This window comes from Spermophilus citellus (genome assembly GCF_964194105.1).
Source record: "Spermophilus citellus genome assembly, chromosome: 17".
NCBI lineage: Eukaryota > Metazoa > Chordata > Mammalia > Rodentia > Sciuridae > Spermophilus > Spermophilus citellus.
In genome coordinates this window covers 6,514,057-6,536,026 of record NC_138199.1, presented here as the reverse complement: position 1 = coordinate 6,536,026, position 21,970 = coordinate 6,514,057, and the positions used below count along the sequence as shown (strand labels likewise).

The window sequence follows — 21,970 nt, the reverse complement described above, 5'->3', positions numbered from 1 at the left end:
AAAGTCAGCAAGATGATTCTGCTACCAAGACAAGCATTAGATTCTAATGTTGCCTTTGTTGTATTTTATCAGTAAAAAGTGAGTCACAGTCCAATTTTGCTCAAAAGGAGGGGTTTGCGGGAATTGGAAATCATTTTGCCCCAAAGTTTCTGAAAGCCATTGAAGGTTTTAAGCAGCAAAGTAACATCATTTTCTTGCTGTAGAATGACCACTAGCCAGACATTGTAGAGTACAGATTGGTGGGAGAGAAAACATGAGTTCTGGAACCCAGTTAGGAGACTGTGATTGTAATCCTGGTGAATCCCTGACAGTCAGAGCTGAAATAATGCTAGTAGGAATAGAGAAATGGAAAAATTGGAGAGTTAAGAAATATATAGGACTTGGTGATAACTAGATAGTGAGGGCAAAGGTTTGCTGCTGACTCATGCAAATGGGTGAATGGCAGTAACATTATTCACTGAGAAGAGAAGTAGTGTAGACAAGATGAGTTTGAGGTAAGTTAGTCCCTTAACAGAACTGGACTCAGCCACATTCCCTTGATAATATAACCTTTTTTTAAAAAAAATAAATTTAGACATCTTTTTTATATGTATATATTTTGGGGCTTCAAAGAATCCGTTGTACAAATTTATTAAAACTGGTTCAATCTTTTCAATTCATCTCACATGATATAGGAATTTTTAGGAAAGCAAGATAGTCTATGTATACAAGAACTTTGGAATTGCTACTGCCAGTTATGGGTGACAAGTTCTGCTTCATCACATGTTGAAGTTTGAACATTAGAGAAGCACACCAAGGCAAGCATATAAAGCAGGGTTTATTTTTTTAAAAGGGTAACATAAACCCCTCTGGGGAGGGAGAAGGGGACCATAGCTGGTATCCTAGCATCCCAAAGAAGCAAGGTGCTCTGCCCTTTTTATAAGTCCTAGGCTTCCTTTGTTCTTCTGCCCTCTTCCCCTTATCTTTCTCCTTCCTTTGTAGGTAACTAGGCATTTGGCTAGGCCTAGGAATGTTTGATGGATGGCCAAAAGGTGGGAAACAGGTGGGTTGAAGGGGGAAGGGCAGGATAGAGCAGCCAAGGACAAATTAATTAACAACCTTACAGTCAGGTTACCTCAGTAACAGGTTGGAGCAGAGGGAGATTCTTGATAAGAATGGAGAAAGGGCTCCGAAGTAATTAATACTTTAGTCCCTCCAGGGACAGTCTCCAACTTGTGGGACTCACTCAAAATTGGCCTCCTTGATCTGACATAACTCGATTTACCTATCTATACTGACTGATTCTCTAATTCTGGCTTCAGAATGAGTGTGCAACCAGGAACCTTCTGCTCCTAAAACACATCTTTCATATGTTTAAAAGTAAAGAATGAGTTTGGGGAGGACAAAAACAGGGATAAAATTCATTCACTCGAATATACTGTACAACAGAATAATTTTGCATTGAACTCTGCAATCCTAAGCATTGTGCACATGGGTAGACAAGGCGTGAACAAGTCCAGCCATTCGGGTCAGCATTTCTGGAGCTGCCTCCCTCCCTTGGCGGGAGATCAGACACAGAAGACGCTGCCCCACATTCTAGCAACAGAGAAAAAACTAGTTGTGCTCCAGATTCTCCCAGCCCAGCCACGCATGCTCCCTCCCACCTGCAAAGCAACGGGCCTGACGGCGCGCAAGGGCTTCTGGGAATCGTAGTTCAGGGTGGGAGGGGCTGGTCGGCGTTGCCGCGGCTTCTTACGCATGCGCGACTCCGAGCTGGCCTGAGAAGTTCGTAGCCTTTGTCAGGCCCGGGATGGGAGGTGAGTTGGTTTTACCTCTACCCCAACTCCGCGTTTGGATTGGGCGGTGGCCCCAGGGGGTCATTCTGTGCCCAATCGGGACTGGAGTGCTCGTTTGCGAAAGGAGCCTGGAAGGCAGACCTTGAGCCCCATCCCCTCACGCTCTACCCTGAATCCTAGCCCCCGGACCCGGGTGCTAGCGCGGTGCCCGTCGGTGCGCGACCGGCGGGCAGCGCGGAGCTGAGCGGAGCACGCGGGGCTGTCGTGGGTCCTGGGCGAGGGTCCTGAGCGCCACAGATTTGTCTATGCTGCTGTGCCTCGGCGGCAGCTCCAGCGCCATCTCTTCGGACGCTCTGTCCCCCCCAGGGATCGCTCCCAGCGCAGGGACAGGTATTTAAGGACCCACTCTCAGGGATGCTGTCCTCGGGTTTCCAGGCTCCCGCTCTGTAGGACCGAGGCAGGCTCCACCGTGAGAGACAAGAGAGAGAGAGCGACCTGATTCTGACTGAGACATTTCCGCAGAGCCCCCAGAGGAAAGACAGGAAGGAACACCCGAGGCTCCCGGGACTTCTGACCTCTCTGTCCACTGAGGTGTGCCTTGGGTGAAAAGCAGAAATCTTCAGGACATGGAGGAGGTGGTGATCATGGAGACAGATTTGGCCGAAATGCCTGAGAAAAAAGGTAGAATTGCTCAAGTGTTGCACTTCTGTGGTGGAAGGGTGGAGTCCTTCCTCCTGGAGGGAAAAGGGTTGTCTCAGAATAGGTGGCCATTGGCAGAGAGGACTGTCTGTCTCCATTGTCTTGGTGGATGGGTGGGCTATTTGAGTGTAGAGAGTTTGGTACAGGAGCATCCCCTGTCCTTTCCATTGCAACCTGGTGCACAATGGACCCTTCCAAGCAGCCCCCAAAATAAGAGTGGAAATGTTAATCTGAGATGTGAGCACAGCTACAACCACTCCTCTCACTTGCTCTTCCTTTCAAATGATTATTCCATTCTAGTCCCCATCAGTGGATCTGAGAAATCAGCTTTGTGGTTGACAAAAATTTCTCCACACCCATTATTTCACTGTATCTTTATAGTTACCTATGATTTAAATTCAATGCGGGTTTGATTTTTTTGTTTGTTTTGGTGATGGTGGTGTTTAACATGCAAAACAGACTAGAAGGCAAGGGTTGACTTTCAGTACTACTAGACCAGTGTTTCTTGAAGTTTGTTCTGTGACCTAGCATCAGAATTCCCCCTAAACTTCCTATCTGTGCTTGTTAGGTTTTTGGATTGCACTCCATATTCAAACAGTGACAGTTACTCTGAAGTGAAGTCCAGCAATCTACATTTTGAATAAGCTTTTAGAGTAATTTTTGAGAACCATTGATATGATGGTTCTATGAACTATGATACTAATTTTGTGTAGATTGAACTGGGAAATTCACTGAATTTTTCTAATTTCTAGATCAGAGAGGACCACCTTCCAGAATGTGATATGATTATAGCAATGCATTTAAGTCTGGTATAGCAACATTCCTGGGCATTTTCCATAATTCTGGGAAGTAATAGGTTGTTTGGGGGTGGGGGTCCTTTCAGTCTCAGTGTTAATAAGGGGCACATTTAGTGTGATGGAGGGATTTTTAGACTTGTAGTTTTATAAGTCTAAGTAGCATCTTGAGCCCCATCATGACTGCTTTCTTGCCCTTAGCCATGTCTTCCCAGGACTCCCCCCTCTGCCAAGAGAAGAACACAGATGAGGAAGAAGTGGCAGCTATGTGCCTCACAGCCAGATCACAGGTGAGTGTGAGTCTACTGGTGATAGAAGTCCCACCTTATTTCTCAGAGTACAGGTGTGCTCCCTTCTTTTTGATAAAAGTTTCTTTTTTTTTTTACTAGAGCCCATCCAGAGAACTGAGTTCTAATTCTGAGAGATTAATGAATTTGGTAGGAAGTATTTTGTACTTTTCCATAGTACCTCAATTCTCGACCTAGTTTTTATTGTCCCTCTACAGGCAGGTAAGCAACATTTCCCTTCTTTGGCCTACTTTGCTAATTTCTGTGCTTGGTAATGTAGGAAACTATTTTAAACATAATGTGATGAATGAATGCATGTGATTTGAGGAAAGAATGCATGTTACTATATGTAGGAGTTTAAGAAAACATCTTAAATTATGAAGTGATTAGAAGGCAATTAATACTCCATTAGTTCAAATGAGTGCTATAAAAGGGAAGCTTAGGAAGGGATAAAATTACCGTTAGAATCCAGCCCAGCCCTCCAAAGGGGCGAATGCTGGAGTATTATTTCTGCAACTTACTCTTATATCATTGCCACCCCTTCCCTGTGCAAGAGCAGCTATGGCAAATGTTAGAAATTTTTGAATTCATGTGGTGGTTGTACAGTGGATAATTATTATGTTTTTCTTTTAACTTTCATATGTTTTCAGACCTTTTTATTTAGAGACAGGGTCTCGCTAAGTTGCTCAGGGCCTTGCTAAGTTGCTGAGGCTGGCTTTGAACTTGCAATCCTCATGCCTCAGCCTTCCAAGTTGCTGAGATTGTAGGCTTGCACCATAGCGCCTGGCTTTTATTTCTTAGATCTCATATTATTACCATTTTGTAAACTTTAAACTTTGGAAAAACTGTAAACATAAGAAATGTTGCAAAGAATACTAGATATCTTGTCCAGATTCTCTAGAAGTTAACATTTTTACTTTGCATTATTTCTTTTTTCTAGAATTAGGACATTAACAATAGTATAATACCATACCCTGCTGACCTTCAAATTTTCCATCTGTCTCATTTTTCTGTTCTCAAAATTTCTACTTTTATCCTATAGTTCTTTTCATGTTCCTTAATTTGTTATTATTATTATTAACTTGCTTTGTATGCTTCTTTCATTTAATTACATAATTTTTAAATGAAATAAAAGTGTTTAAAGCTGTGAAATTTCCTCTAAGTACAGTTTTAGCCATTTGGCATTGGGTCTACATTATTTCATTATTATTTTTATATTCTGATGGTTTTTTATTATCATCTGTCATTTTTCTGTTCTGTTTGGGAATTTATTGAAATTAATTTTGTTAGTTTTTGCAAATGCTTCATGAATGTTTAAAAAGAAGGCATTTTCTGTACCATAACAGAAACTATAGAATATTATTTTTCAAGGCTTGTTTATATATGTTTGTTCCTGTAGCCTTGGACTGTTATTCCCATTCTCTATGACTTTACTTAAAGGGCATGTTCAATACTGGTATGTTTCTACCTCCTTATAATTTTGTATCTTTTTTCTTATAGAAACAAAATATGAATGGTATTTTACACATAAACCTCTGTGTGTTAAATCTTAATTAGTTTGTTGCAGTCACTTTCCAATTTAATACCTCATTTATTTTTTATTTAATTTAATACCTTTTACCTTGAATTAATTAAGTTTAATGGGGTTTGGTGCTCACTGCCAATGTTTTTGTTGCATATCTTCTGTTTGCAAATTCTACATTGCGATAAATCTTCTGAAAATTGATTCCTCAGATGTTTATTAAGGACTCACAGGGGAATTATGTAGACCTGTTTTCTTTTTTTCCTCTACCTATATTTTGTTTACTTTGCCAAACAAAATTGTTAACTCATTGGTAATATTTTACTCCCCAGAAAAAATGGAATCTCTCAAAGGAAAAACCATGATCTTATCTCATTTGATTCTTATGTTAAGATCTGCACAGTGTGCCTGGCACACATTTGATATTCAGTGACTTTACATAGAATATTCAGATTCTAAACACTGTTAGAATACTTGTCACTTCCCTTCTTGAATGTTATCTCAGGCCTTTGCTTCAGTTCCAGCTGAACATTGGTGTGTGTGTGTGTGTGTATGTGTGAGAGAGAGAAAAGCAGGATATCAAATGAAAGATGGTAAACACAAGTATGTTTTGTTTCTTAGGAGAAAGTGACATTCAAGGATGTGGCCATGGACTTCTCTCCAGAGGAGTGGGGGAAGCTGGATCCTAAACAAAGGGATATGATGCTGGAGAACTATAGGAACCTGGTCTCACTTTGTAAGAATCTTCATGACTCTGAAATCTGCTTATGTGGATATCATTATTTCATTGAAAATGAAATAGCTTCATTTTTGCCCTCATTTTCGAATTCAGAAGTCATAGAGTATCAGTTCTTTGGGGATTAGAGAAAAATCATGCATTCTACAACTGAACTATAACTCCAACTGAGAAAAATCTATTTCTGCTCCAGGATTTTGGTGAAATGTCTATGCCTGTTGTGTATCAGGACTCAAGTGACAGACAGCCTAATTCAAACCAGCTTTAAGTGGGAGAAATCTTGATTCAGAATCAAACATATCATCAGGAATTTTATTTATTTATTTATTTATTTTTAATCTGTTGACCTGACTTTTCCCTATATTAGCTTTATTCTTAGGATCTCTCTATATAGCAGAGATGGCCACTGGCAGTTAGAGAACTGAGCCAAAAAGAGAAAATGTACATGTTTGTGTGAGAGGTAGAAAGGACTAGTAGCCCTTCCCAAACCTCATAGAACAAATTCTCAGTGAAAGTATTTTCTAATAACTGAAAAAGGAGGAAAAGAAAAACATTAGTAGACAAAAACTCCAGTGACCACAGTCACAATTTTGTGGTGCCACTGAGGTCCTACTTTTTCCCCATCTTCTTTTCTAAGGTAAAAACTAATCTGCAAGATTGCTCTAAAATTTATTTATTTTTTTATTTGTTCTTTTTGGTTATACATGACAGTAAGTATTTTGGCAGATTATACATATATAGAGTAAAATTTCTTCATACAATAAGTAAATAAAGAGACAAACCCAGTTTCACTCTCTACCAGACCTAAACTCATACTGCATATATTTCTAACTCCATTTAGAGTCCCATCCTCCCTTATTCTGGATCGTCTTATAACATTTTGTCTTTGTAGATTATGGGGTTAGGATTATATTGCAGTATAAATTTTTATGCCTATCACAAATAGTTAAGTTCCATTTCTCCATTTATTTTTCCTTTTTTTTTCTTTCCTCTCTTTTAATTAATAGGGCTTCCAGTTTCCAAACCTGAGAATTACAATTTGGACAGTGGAAAAGAACCATTAAAGCTTGAGAGAAAAACTCCCAAATGCAGCTATTCAGGTGAGTCACATAGATGGGAATCTTCAGAAATATACAGCAAAATAGTAAATAAGTGGCACTTTTTAATGCTTAAGGAAGAATATTAGAAGTCTCTATTTGCCTTTTTTTAAGTATTTTATTTTAAATTCTAAAGCATCTTAAGTACACACAGAAGTCCAGAAAATAAAATAATATGTATTCATCACCAATATTAAATATACATGCTAATATTTTACTTCATTTACCTCTTTTTTTTTCTTTTTGGTAATATAAAATACATAAACTATCAATGCTATAAATGCTATGATTTTGACAAACCAAGATGCATTCATGTAACTACTGCCTATATCAAGAAAACAACATTACCAGTATCTCTAAAGCACCCCTGTGCCCTCTTTTAGTCACCTCCTTCCTCCCAGGGGTAACCTTATCCTAACTTAGGGTGTCATTGGTTAGTTTTGATGGTTCTTCTTATATCAGTGGACTCATATTGTACATATTCTTGTGTCTGACTTCCTTCACTGAACTGTTAACTTTGAGATAAATCCATGTTGTGGCCTATTGTAGTTCATTCATTCTCATTATCATTTAGTCTTTCATTATGTCGGTATCCAATTTATTTATTTGTTTATTATCTTAAAGATGGGCATTTTGATAGCTTCCAGTTTGGGGTTATGTGAATAGTGCTGTAATGTTCATTCTTTCACATGTCTTTTTATAAACAGATACAAGCATTTCTGTTGGATATATACATATAGGTAAAATTATTGAGTCATAGATTAGGTTCATGTTCATTTTTTATACATATTGCCAAAGTTTACAAAGTTAACATACCCATTATATTCCTACCAGAAGATGTGAGTTCTAGTTGCTCCACATACTTACCAACACATAATACTATTTGTCTTCATTTTAGCTATTCTTTTTTTTTTTTTTTTTTTTTTTGATACTAGGGATTGGACCAAGGGATGCTTAACCACTGAGCCACATCCCCAATCCATATTTAGAGACAGGATCTCACTGAGTTGCTAAGTGCCTCATTAAGTTGCTGAGGCTGGCTTTGAACTCAAGATCCTCCTATCTCAGCCTCCCAAGCTGCTGGGATTACAGACATGTGCCACCACACTTGACTCATTTTAGCCATTCTTGAATGTGTGTAATATCTTTTATTTTTTAAGAAGTAAAACATATTACAGATTCAGTTACAGTCCTTTCATTCTTTCTTTCTGTAGAATCAGTATATCTCAAAGTTGGTATGAATCATTCCAGAGTTTACATGTGTATATATATGTATACACTATATTTTATTGCTTACCCTATGTTAATGAATCATGTTTGTTTATTTTAACTAATATGGAGTATGTCCATAGTGTGAATAAAGTGAACAGTTCAATTTTACTTTTTTGCCATTAGTAACAGTTGCAGTCTTGTGTTTATTGATACATGTTCATCTTAAGGGTTGGGGTTAATGTAAATAACTGGAAAAATAATTACATGTTAGTTTTACTAGGAATTGTCTGATTCCACACCCACCCTAGCCTTCGGTTGATGTTATCAGACTTCATTTTTGACAGTCTGGTGGGGTCCAAAATGCTATTTTGTGTTTTTAAATTTTCATTTCTCTGAGTTGGAGCACTTTTTTTCTTATTGGGTATCCGGGTTTTTTCTTTTGTGAATTGCCTATTAATATCCTTTGTTTATTTTTTTAAAAATTGGACTGTTCAACATCTTTCTTTTTGAGTTATTTATTTTAGACTCTAATTCATGGCAGCAGGGGGAAAAATGGTTCTTCCAGTCTTGGATGTTTTATTTTATTAAGCATATTGAATTTTTAAATTTTAAGGACAGATTTATTGATTTTTTTTAATAGTTAAGTTTTTGGAAATTGCCTTCCTTAATCCAGTATTAGAAAGATAATCTGTTTTGTTCTAAAAAGTTCAAATTTTGTTTACAGATTTTTATTTTAGTATATGGTGTGAAATGGGGAGCTAATTTTATCTTTTTCCAAGCTTATAGTTCATAATCTAAGATAATTTATTGAATTATCTTTTATCAGAGATTTGAAATTATGTTATTCCCCTGTATACTTGCTTTTGTATCTGGATTTATTTCTAAGCTCTCTGGGTTACTCATCTATCTATGCTCCAACACTGTACCATTAAAAAATAATATAAAAATATTTTTAAAAAGATGATTTAGGAAGGATTTTTCCTAAAGAAAAAAAGTACATGTATACATATGTTATGCCTCATAAAGAAAATTCCCCAGAATACACATATAAACATATTGTATCTCATAAAATCCTTCCTGAATATTCTTTTTTAAAACTGTGTTCTTTTGAATAGTGGAGTTTTAAAAATCTTTCTCTGTGATTATGGATACATGTCTGTTTATCCTTGTAAGCCTTTCTATCTTTGTGACTTATCTACTTACCACTTCTTTTCTGGGGAGAAATATTGCTCTTAATGATCTTTGAGAATGCTTCATATATTCACCCTTTGATTAGTTGCACACATTTTTCCTTTCAGTTTTGCAATACTTTTTGATGAACAAATTTAATATTCTATATTTTTAATTTTCTGCCTTTTGAGTATTCCTTTTAAAGTCCTTTCTCATCCCATGACTACATAAATATTTGCCTGTGTTCTCTAGTATATTTGTTCTTTAAATCCTTAATTCACTTGGAATCATTTCTTGGCTTTTTTGGTGTGTCTTTGCCGCAGTCCGGCTGCAGCAAAATAACCAGGGGGTGACAAGGAACTTGTGTACATTGATACAGCAGGAGTGGGAGCCGTTTATTGTAGCACAGGAGGGGTATATATACATTCCACACAGCTTATCTTAATTAACATAAACTAGATACATCAGTCAACCAATGAGGAATCTCCACACTTAATGGCTCGCTGGCGTTACTTCACAAACCACTCCCTCTGCAAAATGCCAGGCGCCATCTTGACTTGTTTACAGACTCTAACATGTCTTCTTAGTTTTCTTTTTCTTTTTTTTTTTTTTTTTAACAATTTAATGTTTGGATTGCTCAAGATTTGATTTTAATCTCCCTTTCATTTTGTATTCCTGGAGCCATAAATTTGAGTGCTTAACATGGGCTAGGAGGTTATATAAGCAAAGGAAGCAAGGTCAGAATGGTAAATTAGAGGAACACATGCCTCAACAGAAAGAAGTGGCCATTACTCCATTAGCTCTAATTCAAGGACTGGCAAGCTTTTTATGTAAAAATTTAGGTCATAAATGATTAGGCCTTATGGGACAGACAGATGGTGTCTCTGTATCCACTCAGTTTGACATATGGTGCAAAAACAGCCTTATGTAAATGAATGGATATGACTAGGTTCCAATACAAATTTATTAAGAAAAATAAGCAGCAAACTATAGCTGTCAGCCCTTGTTTGAACTGGTTGTTGTCCTTCAGTATGCTTTCATTTTTTTTTCCCCCAGAGAAACCTAAAATTTGGTTCTATGTGACATACCCTTATTTTTTAGATGTTAGCAAATGATTTTTAAAAATTGTATAAACAGTGAAGGCCAAACACAATATGCCTGAGGTCAGATTTGGCTGACGGGTCATCAGTTTGCAGCTTCTACTTTCGCTTAGGGCGTCTGATCACTCTTTATCACCAATTGTCATCTATTCAGATAATTCCCACATTTGTATTTCTGTCTTCGATCTCTTTTCAGAACTTGTGTTCTGAACATCTGTGTGACTACTTCATGTCTCTGTTTACTTATGCCAAAGATTCCTCAATTCACAGTGTTCAAAACTGGATGTCTGAAATATGCCCAAATTCCTCTTTCCCAACAGGATCCTTTTCCAAGAATTGTCTTAATGATACTTATTGTCTACCAAATCATACATGCCAGAAATCTATGAAGTCTTTATATTTCCTTCTCCTTCCCTTATCCAGTTTACCATTATACTTACCTAATTATATGCTAAATATTTCTTCACTGTTAATATCCTTCCATTTTATTTTTGTTTGCCTAAATTACTATGACCATCTCCCTGATTCCACCTTTACTCCCATGTACTTCATTCTGTATCACAGTGAGAGAGTTTTCAAAATCAAATGGATCATGCCATCCCTTTGCTTAGAACATTTCAATAGCTTCTTGTTTGATATTTACTTGTAAAGATTATATTAAATTCTTTCTCCTTCTATCTGCATAAGGGCTAAGTGTATTTTTCCCCAGTGACTAGCACAGAGTCTAGCATGTAGTAGATACTCAGTAGTTATTTGTTGGATAAAATGGATAGACAGATGAGTAAATAAATGAATAAGTAGAATGTATTTGGGTATATGGAATAAGAAATCTAACTTAATTTTCTTCTAAGTTGTCATGGTACCTTTTGTTGAAAAAGAAATATTGTTTACTGACTGAAATATCACCTTTCTATTATCCTTAATTGTTCCATATACTGTAAGAATACAGTTTATTTCTGATCTTGCTCTTCTATTTCACTGATCTGTTTATTCTTTTGAATCACTGTTTAAATTATTCCATCATTTTAAAATGATTTACATTGGGTATAACAATTCCAATATATTTATTTTAGGTAAATATTTAGAAAGGTTCAGTACCTATATCTACCCTCTCTCCTCTGTTCTGATATTTCCCCTATAGATAACATTTTTATTAGTTTTTTATTTATCTTTCCTTGGTTTTGTTTTGTTTCTTCTGTCCATATTTTTTATTGGTGCATTATAGTTTACATAATGATGAGATTTGCTGTTACATATTCATATATGCACACAATGTAACATTATAATTTGGCCAGTGTTTCTCCCCAGCTTTGTAATTTTTATAAGCTGGTTAATACTAAATTTTCCTTACTATAAGTTACGGTGATATCTATTATCAGCCATTTCTTTTTCTTCTTTGTCGTCTTTTTTTCCCCCTGTTTTGAACATACAATTTATTTGTTTATTTTTAATATATGTATTTTAAAAAAATTTTAGGTGGACACAGTATCTTTATTTTACATTTATGTGGTGCTGAGGATTGAACCCAGTGCCTGTGCATGCCAGGTGAGCACTCTACCACTGAGCCACAATGCCGGCTGCTTGAGCATACAGTTTAATATTCTTAAATACTTCTGATGAGTGAATATCCTCAACTCACTTCTTACAGAAATTCTGACTTGGTTAAACAATGTATACCTAAATTGTGAGAAAAGTTTCTCCAGAATCAGATAATCCTTGAAATTCTGGGTCTGTCACTCATTAGATTTGTATTCCATCCAATCTTTCCTTGGTTTTTGAAAATACAACCAAATAATATACTTATATCTCATTCTCCTTTTCCTGACACAAAAACTGACAGCAAACTATACAACATTCTTTTACAACTTGCTTTTTTTAAAAAAATACTTAATATATGCTGGAGATCACATAGCAATATGATAAAAATCTTTCTCATTTTTTAAAAGTTGCATAGTACTCATTGTATCAGCTGTAGTTTATTCAGTCATTTCTCTGTATTAGGTATTGGAACTGTTAACAGTCTTTTACAGCCTTAATAAGTGTTGTAGTGAATAGCCTTGTTCATCTGTCACCTCATATCATTTATTTGGATTTTTTTGATGAGAAACTTTATAAAAGCATTGTTGGGAATATTAAAATGGTAATAGTACTGAATGTAAGTAGGATTAAAAGACCAGAAACCTAGAAATTGTAACTGTTTACTAAGATGATAACTACCAATATTTATTACAGCAATAGGAATTCTATATATTAAAAAAACTGGAAAGCACTTTTTACTGATCCTGTTCTGATCCAAGTGTAATCATTGCCTGATCATCCACTGATGTATTGCTTCATCTGCATCTCTCCTCCTACCTTTCTTGTCATCTTTCCTACCTTCTGATTCTCCTGGATAGGGTATACTTGTTTTCTCTGCATACACTGAGCATTTGTTTCCCTCTATTTGCTTCTCTTTTGTAAATCACCCCCCAAAATTCAAATCTATTCACTCCTTAAATGTGTGCTTTTCACCTTCATTAACTCTTAACCTATTACAGAATGGCTATTTTTTTGAGCACAGAAAATGAAGGAAATTTGCATTTCCAATGTCTTTCAGACGTGGAGACTTTACCTGAGAGCAAAGATTCATCTTCAGTTCAAGATTTTTCCAAAGATGAATCACACCCAATTGCAATAATAGATAGACTGGCAAGAAATAGTGTCTATGACTCCAACTTGGAAACAGCTCTTGAATGTGAAAACTGGTTAGAAAATCAGCAAGAAAACCAGGAGAAACACTTGAGAGAAATGTTTACCCACATGAATTCACTTCCTGAAGACGAAGATCGTGAGCGTGATATATATTGGAAAACCTTTGGTCAGAAGTCTGTTCTTATCACTCAAGACAGAGTTCCCAAAGGATCTTATGCCTTTCACTCACTTGGGAAAAGATTGAAACAGAAATCAAATTTAATGAAAAAACAGAGAACCTATAAAGAGAAAAAACCTCATAAATGTAATGACTGTGGTGAACTTTTCACTTACCATTCAGTGCTTATTCGACACCAGAGAGTCCATACTGGAGAGAAACCCTATACTTGTAATGATTGTGGGAAATCTTTTAGCCACAGAGCTAATTTAACTAAACACCAGAGAACTCATACTAGAATTCTCTTTGCATGTAGTGAATGCAAGAAAACCTTCACGGAAAGCTCATCCCTTGCAATACACCAGAGAATTCACATCGGAGAGAGACCTTATGAATGCAGTGAATGTGGGAAAGGTTTTAACCGAAGTACACATCTTGTGCAGCATCAGTTGATTCATACTGGAGTGAAACCTTATGAATGTAATGAATGTGATAAAGCTTTTATTCATTCATCAGCACTCATTAAACATCAAAGAACTCACACTGGAGAGAAGCCCTATAGATGCCTAGAATGTGGCAAAGCCTTTAGCCATTGTTCATCCCTTACTAAGCATCAGAGAGTTCATACAGGAGAGAAGCCATACGAGTGTAGTGAATGTGGGAAAACTTTTAGTCAGAGCACGCACCTTGTTCAGCATCAGAGAATTCATACTGGAGAAAAACCCTATGAGTGTCAAGAATGTGGGAAGACCTTTAGCCGGAGCTCAAATTTTGCTAAACATCAAAGAATTCATATTGGAAAGAAACCCTACAAATGTAGTGAATGTGGAAAAGCCTTCATTCATTCATCAGCTCTTATTCAACACCAAAGAACTCACACAGGAGAGAAACCCTTTAGATGTAATGAATGTGGGAAAAGCTTTAAGTGTAGTTCATCCCGCTTCAGACATCAAAGAACTCACATAGAAGAGAAACCCTGAAAAATTACTGAATGGGAAGAAATGTAAGTACATTTTATTGCTGCACTAATATCTGAGTGTTTAGGTGGACCCATAATGTGCAAAGGCCAATGCTATGTGCATCTAGTTTCACTTGCCTAATATATAATTTCACCCATAGATTCAGTTCCCCCTTTTCATGGTCATATGCCAGAGGCTTGTTGTACCCTCTCACTTTGAAAGAAAATTTTTATTTTGTAACTTAGGCTGAAATTTCATATCCTCGTCAGAAAGATGAGATTACTCTGAATCCAAAGAAGACTCCTACATATACATACATATTCTTTCTCCAGGGTACCATTTCTTTTATTTTAGCCATAGAAATTATGAAGGCCAAGAGTAGGAAGTTACTTAGGATTTACTTCCTCCCTCTTGAAGGCTGCTGTCTAATTTGCTGAACATAACTAAAATATATTTATAGCAAGTTCTAATTACATTTACATGGATTATGTTGTTCATAGATTTAAATACTTGTTTTCTTTCATTTGAGAGATTTTCCTGCATTTTCCAATTCCTTGAGAGTTACCCTGAAGCAGAGAGTGGGTCAGAATCTTAACTGTCATTGTTAATCAAGTCTATCTTTTTCTTAACCTTGTCATTGATTGAATCCTTGGTTTTCTGTAGTCAAAGTAGGGGAGGCTTCATTTCTGTATATTATTTAGCTTTCTGCAAATTGGGTTTTGTCACCTTTAGAAAAAGCCGTAGGATGTTGAGAATCTGAAAAGTTGATAAATTCAATGTGCTTTTTTTTTATTTAGGATTCCAGTCAAGAAGAGAACTGAAGCAACTGTGAGGCACCAGGGCATACTTTCCTGTTCGGTATGGAAAAAGCTTATGAAACAGCCCTCAAGTGAGTCATTTGAGGATTAACAGCTGCTCTTCATGAAGAAGCTACCACTTTTTTTTTTTCTGACCTGTACACTTACCCATATTCTTGGTATTGTTCTTATTCTCTGTATGTCAGTTGATCTTTGTCCCAGAGCTCTTACTTAAGAAAGTGGGCGAGGCATATTAGCATAAGTTACATGGGTGACCAAAGACCAGTGGCAAGATTGGAAACAAAAGCAGTAGTACAAATTAATATCTAGTAAAACACTATACATGTGTCAATTTTTGTTGTTACCCTATTTATATGTTATATGAAAACTATAGGGGGGAAAAAACATAATCACAGATTTCTTTCTTCTCTTCCAAATCTTTACCTTCCATTCCATACGTTTGCCCCCTCCACATTATTCCTCTCAGTAGGAATCATAAATTTTATGATTGAAGAAAATTAGGGGGTAGGGTGTAAAGAATTGATGATAATGGGGATCACTCTCATGAAGGCTGAATGGAGTATAAATCCAGCAGTGAGGGTGAAAGACCTCTTCAGGAAGAGATAATAGAAACATGGAAGGGAGCCAAAGTGGAAAGGCTTAAGAGTTCAGAGGTCAGGGTGGGAAAATAGCTTACTTAATAAAATATAGGAAAAGTATCTCAAGTCTTTCATCACCTTAATCAGTATGGTTTAGAGCAGGAAGTGGCAAGCTATGGTGTGGACTTTTGGACCAGGTCTGACCCATTGCTTTTTTCTGTGAATTTTGTTGGGACTCAGCCATACTCGTCAGTTATATGCTATCTTTGGCTGCTTTTCTATGCAACAGAGTTTGTGTCTTGGGGGCTGCTACAATCCAATTCCACATACTGGATAGCTTATAAACAGAAATTTCTCAATAATTTTGGAGACTGAGAATTCCAAGGCACCAGAGGATGCGGGTTTGGTGATGTGGTACTTCCTGGTTCACTGAGGGATCCTTCTCTGTGTCCTTAGCCCCTTAAAAGTGTACTGATTCCCTTCAAGAAGACTCCACTGTGATGACCTACTCACCTTCCAAAAGTCCTACTTTGTAATACCATGACATGGGTGATTAGATTTCAGTGTAAAAATTTGGGGGGGAGGCACATTCAGTCCTTAGCAGATTATATATTCCCCAAAGCCCTCCAAATTTACTATTAGGCTCATTATGGAAAATGTTAACTGGCCCCTGCACTAGAGAATCCATGTGAAGAGGTGGAATAGAGGGATTAAACCCAGAGAAATTAGGTAGAATGGAAAGTTATAATGATGGTGAACATATCCTTCCTTAGGGACTAGCCATTGTGGTTACCCTCCTAAGCTAGACTAGAAAGCAGAACAAGACAGATAAATACCCCCAGAGGGATGGCTCAGGAACTCTGTAGTCCTATCACTATTTTTAATGTTACAGAATATTGGGAGAGAGAAAAAATGGGGTGGGGGAAATATGAGAGATTGGAAATGATGCATGAAGACACTCCTAACCATTAGGTTGCAACTATACATTGTAGAGAGAGTTGCAGTTATTTAAGCTTTTTTAGTATGCCAAGAGCTTGAGTGAAAATAAATTCATTTTGGAGACCAAAATTTGACTAATGAAAGAAGACCAACATGGGCTTTTCAAAGTTGAGTATGATTTCTGCCACTCCCAGGTAGTAATTATGTGACCTTGAAAAAACTACTAAATCTGGGTTTCAGTTTCTTTATCTTTAAAGTGGGAATAAGTCATCCCTTCCTCACAAAATTGTCATGAAGTTTAAATGAAAATGCATATGGAGGATTTAGCACATCATCACTGTAGACAGCCCCCCATTCCTGCCCCCTCCCACCTGCCTGCTCATGAATACTCTGAGGTCGCATGCTGTCTTTCTCTCTATGTTTATATTTTTAAATTGTATTTTCATCAAGTGACTAAGCATCAATCAGTAGAAGTTACTTTAGTATCTACCCACTTTTTGTTTACCAATAAAGAACTGTGACTCTCCTGCTCTCTGACTTATCTTAAAGATGGAGCTTTCAATTTTTGCTTTTGCTTCCATTGGTGCTGTTCCTTGCAGTTTCTTTGAGACCTTGTGGAACCTGCCGCTTTTCCTGCTGAATATCACTTAAGCAGGAGCTATCTGATAGTTCCAGAGACTCAAGTTTACAACCTAATTGCACTTTAACTAGTGTTAAGGGATTTGCTCTTTTACTGGGAACTCTGGCCCTTTGTATTTTGTATTTGTCCTTTCTATACCTAATGTTCAACCTAATTACATGTTTATATTCCACATAAATCTTGGAAGTTTTAATGATCTGCATTTTAAATGTTTTGGTTACCTATAAATGATATTATCTGTTCTATTGTCAGTAAAGATGTTGTTTGTACATGTATTGTCAGAGACTTTGTAAATTGCTTTAAACTGTCCTAATTTAAGCACATTTTAAGATGAAAAGAAAAACCAACTGTAAAATATCTCCGTATCACTCAGGAAAACAATCACACTTCTGTTTATCTGGGCTTTATAACTTTTGGAGACATGTGATTGGGAATGAATGCCCTTGACAGCCCAAATGTCTCCAAGAAGATTACAGAGTAGAGGAAGAGAGTTTCTACCAAATAGTGCTGATTCCTTAGCCCAGGTGTAGCACCATTCACATAGCAGAGGTAAAGGGGGTAAAGGACAAGAAAGAGGTTTCATATCAAACGCACAGTTGGGCTGGGGGTTTGGCTCAGTGGTAGAGCACTTGTTAAGGCCTTTGTTTTAATCTCAGCACTTCCAAAAATAAAATAAAATAAAAAAGAACAGTTTAAACGAGGTAAAATATGATTAGAAATGTTTGGATACAAATATCAAACATCATTCCATCCATAGGTAATTAACTAATTATTTTAAGTCATAGTTTTCATTTTCTTGAGTGTAGTCTTACTTAAAAAAAAAAAAATCCTGGAACAGACCTGTTTTTTCTTTACCCTTATTTTCTTTATCCTTTCTTTACCCTAGTTCTTCTTTTAAGGCCACAACTAGGCTATCTTAGAGCCAAGAACCACATGAGCTGTCCCTCACCATAAGTTGGAATTGATGAGGAAGAATGATATCCCCCTCTGGTAATACATGTATGATGTTTATGGGTTTTTCTGAAGTTCAATTAATGCTTTGCAAAACTTAGATATTTTCACAGAAGTGTTCTTTATATTTTTAACCTCTGTTCATTAATAATCTTTCCTTAGGTTATGTTGACTATACATAAAATGTACATACCTTACTTCCCTCCCATCTTCACCAATTTGCCCATAAACACATTATCATGTCAGAAAAGTTCACAGGGCTGAAGAATCTAAAGGGTGAAACTAGAGATTCAGGCATTGCTAAGTCAAGAATTGTTTACCGCCATCTTTCCTAGGTTTCCTCTGCATTGGCTTTATTTTCAAATATGTCTACTGGCAATTCCAAGTTATTGTGCTTAATATTCACAATCCCAAAGAGAGTACCTTCTTTTCGTATAACTCCAGCAAAATTCCCAAGGGTACTTACCTCTGCTTGAACCACACTAATTTCTGAAACATCTGTGAAATGGGGTCTTCTTATTAACCTGGGTCCATGTAAAAAACTTGGAGCTAGGAAATGTATATTTATACTCTCACATACACAAAAATATGCTTACTTTGGCCATGTTATAAAGGTATAAAAGGCATATGTGGGGCTGTAAGTCATGAGTTTTTGTTAGCTCTGTTTATCTGCTAAATTGCTTATGTATACTAGAGAGATCTTTATTGTGTACATTCCAGTTAGTTACTTTGGTTAGCAAACTTGTGATGAATATGAGTGGTTGAAAGACCATGGGAAAAACAGTGGCAACCTACCTGTAGAAAAGATGTAACCTAGCAAGCCTGAGACAGCTGTTTAGAAAGGCCTGCTCATCAGGTTGACCATTGGCTGGCATCTGGGAACTTTGACTTTGGGATAGTTCCCATTATTCCCAGCACTGATAAGAATAACTGACGGTTCCAAAATTCTGTATTTAAACAATGTGACTTATGCCACATTTAAAAAGGTAAGGATGATATGTAGAGAGTAAGCCTTCTGTCTTACAGAGAGCTGTAATGGCGATGGTGTTTCCTGGCCCTCACTAGGGGAACATGAACCGTTTTAGAGAATTAAATTGAGTGGAAGTAGAACCCTCTGGCTTCCTCCTTTCTTCCTTCCAGCATGACAAAAGCAATATCTGAGATGGTGGCTGTTTCATCAGCTTGGGTTCTTGAGTGATTATAATGAGGAGAACATCCCTGCCATCACAATAAGCAGGTCACACAGGTAAGCATCAAGAATGGGTGTCCTAGTAAGAAGGCCAAAATGACTGGCAGTGGTTTCTAACTTCAGAGCTGGTTAAGTGGCAGGGTAAGTCTAGGAGATATTTCTCTGATCACACACTGGCTTTTGGGGGTGGGGGTATTATATCCTACTTCCCCTCTCTCTTGTATATTTCTTCTTAGTATTCCCACGTCAGGATATCAGGAAGTAGATATGGTCAAATAAACTTTTCCTCTTCCAATAGTGTTCTTGTCAGATTTTTTGGTCTCAGCGGCAAAAAAAGCTGACTATAACAGATACTCAACTTGTATTAAAAACAAAAGGACTGCATTCTTCAAAAATGTTACTGTCAAAGCTAGGCACAGCATGGTGGAAGGGTGCAGCAGAGCAAAGCTGCTCACCTCTTGGCAGCTGGGCAAAAGAGAAAGAACTGGGAGTAAGACACACCCTTCCAGGACATACCCAAGGGGACTTACTTCCTCCAACTATGCCCTACCTCCTCTAGTTTCCACCACCTCCCAGTAGTCTCCAGCTGTCAGTGGATTAATCCACTGATGAGGTCAAAATCTTTATGATCCAATCACTTTCCCAAAGGCCTCACTTCTGGTTTAGGGTCCAAACCTTTGAAACATGAGCCTTTGGGAGACCTTCCAGATTCAAGTTCTAACAATAATTGATTCATGTCATTTGAGTATAAAAAAGTAGTTATGTTTACAATTTTCTAACTCTAATCTTTTAGTCGAAAGTTGAGGTAGTTATACACACCCATCAATGAAATTGCTTTCACAGAAGAGTCCAATCAATGACCTAACTGAGAGGGACATCAGAGAGGTCATTTCTCCTTAATTGTATATAGAACATTAAATTTCTTAGAAATAAAACTGGAGTTTTTTTTCATTGTTTTCTGTGATCTTGTTATCAGAGAAGAATTTTTTTTCTGTTTCGGTATTTAATAGAGGACTATCATGGTATCAAGATAAGAAACACAGTTCTTAGGATCATAGCAATGTCCCTCCAAGGTGATGGGAAAACTAATAGATCTTCTGTGGAACTTGCAAGGGGTAAGAAAACTGTCTCTGTAAGTTCTCTATGTCTGATGCTTAAAGTTCATAGGCAGTCAACAAAGGAAGCCCATAGAACAGGCTAGAATTCCAAAAACATAAGCTGAAACTACATCAGAATGTACCGAAACCTGTGTTCATGGAGCCAAACATATTCTAGTAACCCAGGAATCAGAGAAGCAGAAGGAAAAATCTAGAGGAAGGCAGGGCAACTGCAGATCCAGCTGCTGCTTAGTGGTAATGAGCTGACTTAGAACATCAGCAACAATGTTTATGTGTGTGTATATGTATAGACTTGCTACAAAGTCCAATTTCTTCATTTTATTTTTAGTTTGAGATCTTTAATCTTCAGAAATCACCTAAGCTAACTATAGAGCAATATAATCACTGTTGATGTAAAAATTTATCAAAAGTATAGTTCAGGGCTGGGGATGTGGCTCAAGCGGTAGCGCGCTCGTCTGGCATGCGTGCGGCCCAGGTTCGATCCTCAGCACCACATACCAACAAAGATGTTGTGTCCGCCGAGAACTAAAAAATAAATATTAAAAATTCTCTCTCTCTCTCTCTCTCTCTCTCTCTCTCTCTCTCTCTCTCTCTCTCTCCCCTCTCTCACTCTCTCTTTAAAAAAAAAGTATAGTTCAAAACTTGGGGTGGGGTTCTATATATCTTAAGGTGATTGATTTCTGATGTAATAAATCATGCAGGAAACACAGTGTGCATAATTTCAAATTTAAAAAGTAATGGAAATGCTTTATATATTGATTGTATTGGTTACATATATGTTAAAACTGATCAAATTGCATAACTTCAAATATGCGCATTTTATTGTACTTCAATTTTACCTCAGTAAAGCTATGGAAAAAAGCATAACTCCAAACTTGTTTAATGCATATAAATGAGACTTTATATCCTATTTATTAATCTCCTCTATCTGTAGGAAAATATTGGAAACACACACATTGAGATACAGGCTTTTCTCCCAGACACAGATACACAGATAGCTTGCAGTTTCATATTATCAACCATAACAACAGGTGAATAAAAAGTAAACACACAAAAATTCACCTATTTTTTTTTTTTGGTGGAGGTGAAGCATGTTCTAGAAGCATGTTCTAGACTCATTCGAAATTATATTTAAACACACCCGCATTTCTGTCTTCCCCCATCCATCAGAGAATAAAATATATTCACCATCACCTACCCAACAGAGATTTGATATGAGCAACTGTCTAGAGCAGGGAAAAAACCTTAGGAAACAAGAATAGGAAGATGTAAAAATAATGTTATTGGAAGTCCATTATGGAAAAGTCTTAGAAATGTGAAGTCTTGTTAAAAAGGTAACAAGACAACAAGGGACATCATCTGATGAAGAGTTGAATTTCCTTCAAGAAACTTCAACTAAAAAGAGGCTTCAGATTGAAGTTTATCTTTATTGTACTACAGGCCCTGTAGGAAAGAGTCTGCATGTGAAACACACATGAAATCACATATCTGAAAAGTTACTTAAGATAGATTTAATTAATGTTAAAGAAACTTAAACC

At 36.8% G+C, this 21,970-nt stretch overlaps 1 protein-coding gene across 7 annotated transcripts; it reads left to right on the top strand.

Moving 5' to 3' along the window:
• The first annotated feature begins 1,693 nt into the window (after window positions 1–1,693).
• ZNF286A (zinc finger protein 286A) lies at window positions 1,694–19,263 on the top strand. Of its 7 annotated transcripts, none has more exons than XM_081270359.1 (8): window positions 1,694–1,796; window positions 2,298–2,456; window positions 3,470–3,558; window positions 3,658–3,705; window positions 5,699–5,813; window positions 6,821–6,913; window positions 12,989–14,243; window positions 14,997–19,262. In XM_081270359.1, the coding sequence occupies exons 2-7, from the start codon at window positions 2,402–2,404 to the stop codon at window positions 14,218–14,220; spliced, it is 1,632 nt and encodes a 543-aa protein (XP_081126485.1). In that variant the 5' UTR covers window positions 1,694–1,796; window positions 2,298–2,401; the 3' UTR covers window positions 14,221–14,243; window positions 14,997–19,262. The 7 variants fall into 7 exon arrangements, with proteins under 7 accessions (XP_081126485.1, XP_081126484.1, XP_081126486.1 ...); XM_081270358.1 differs by having other exon boundaries at window positions 1,695–1,796; window positions 2,211–2,456; XM_081270360.1 differs by lacking the exon at window positions 3,658–3,705 and having other exon boundaries at window positions 1,695–1,796; window positions 2,211–2,456; window positions 14,997–19,261.
• The last annotated feature ends 2,707 nt before the right edge of the window (window positions 19,264–21,970 follow it).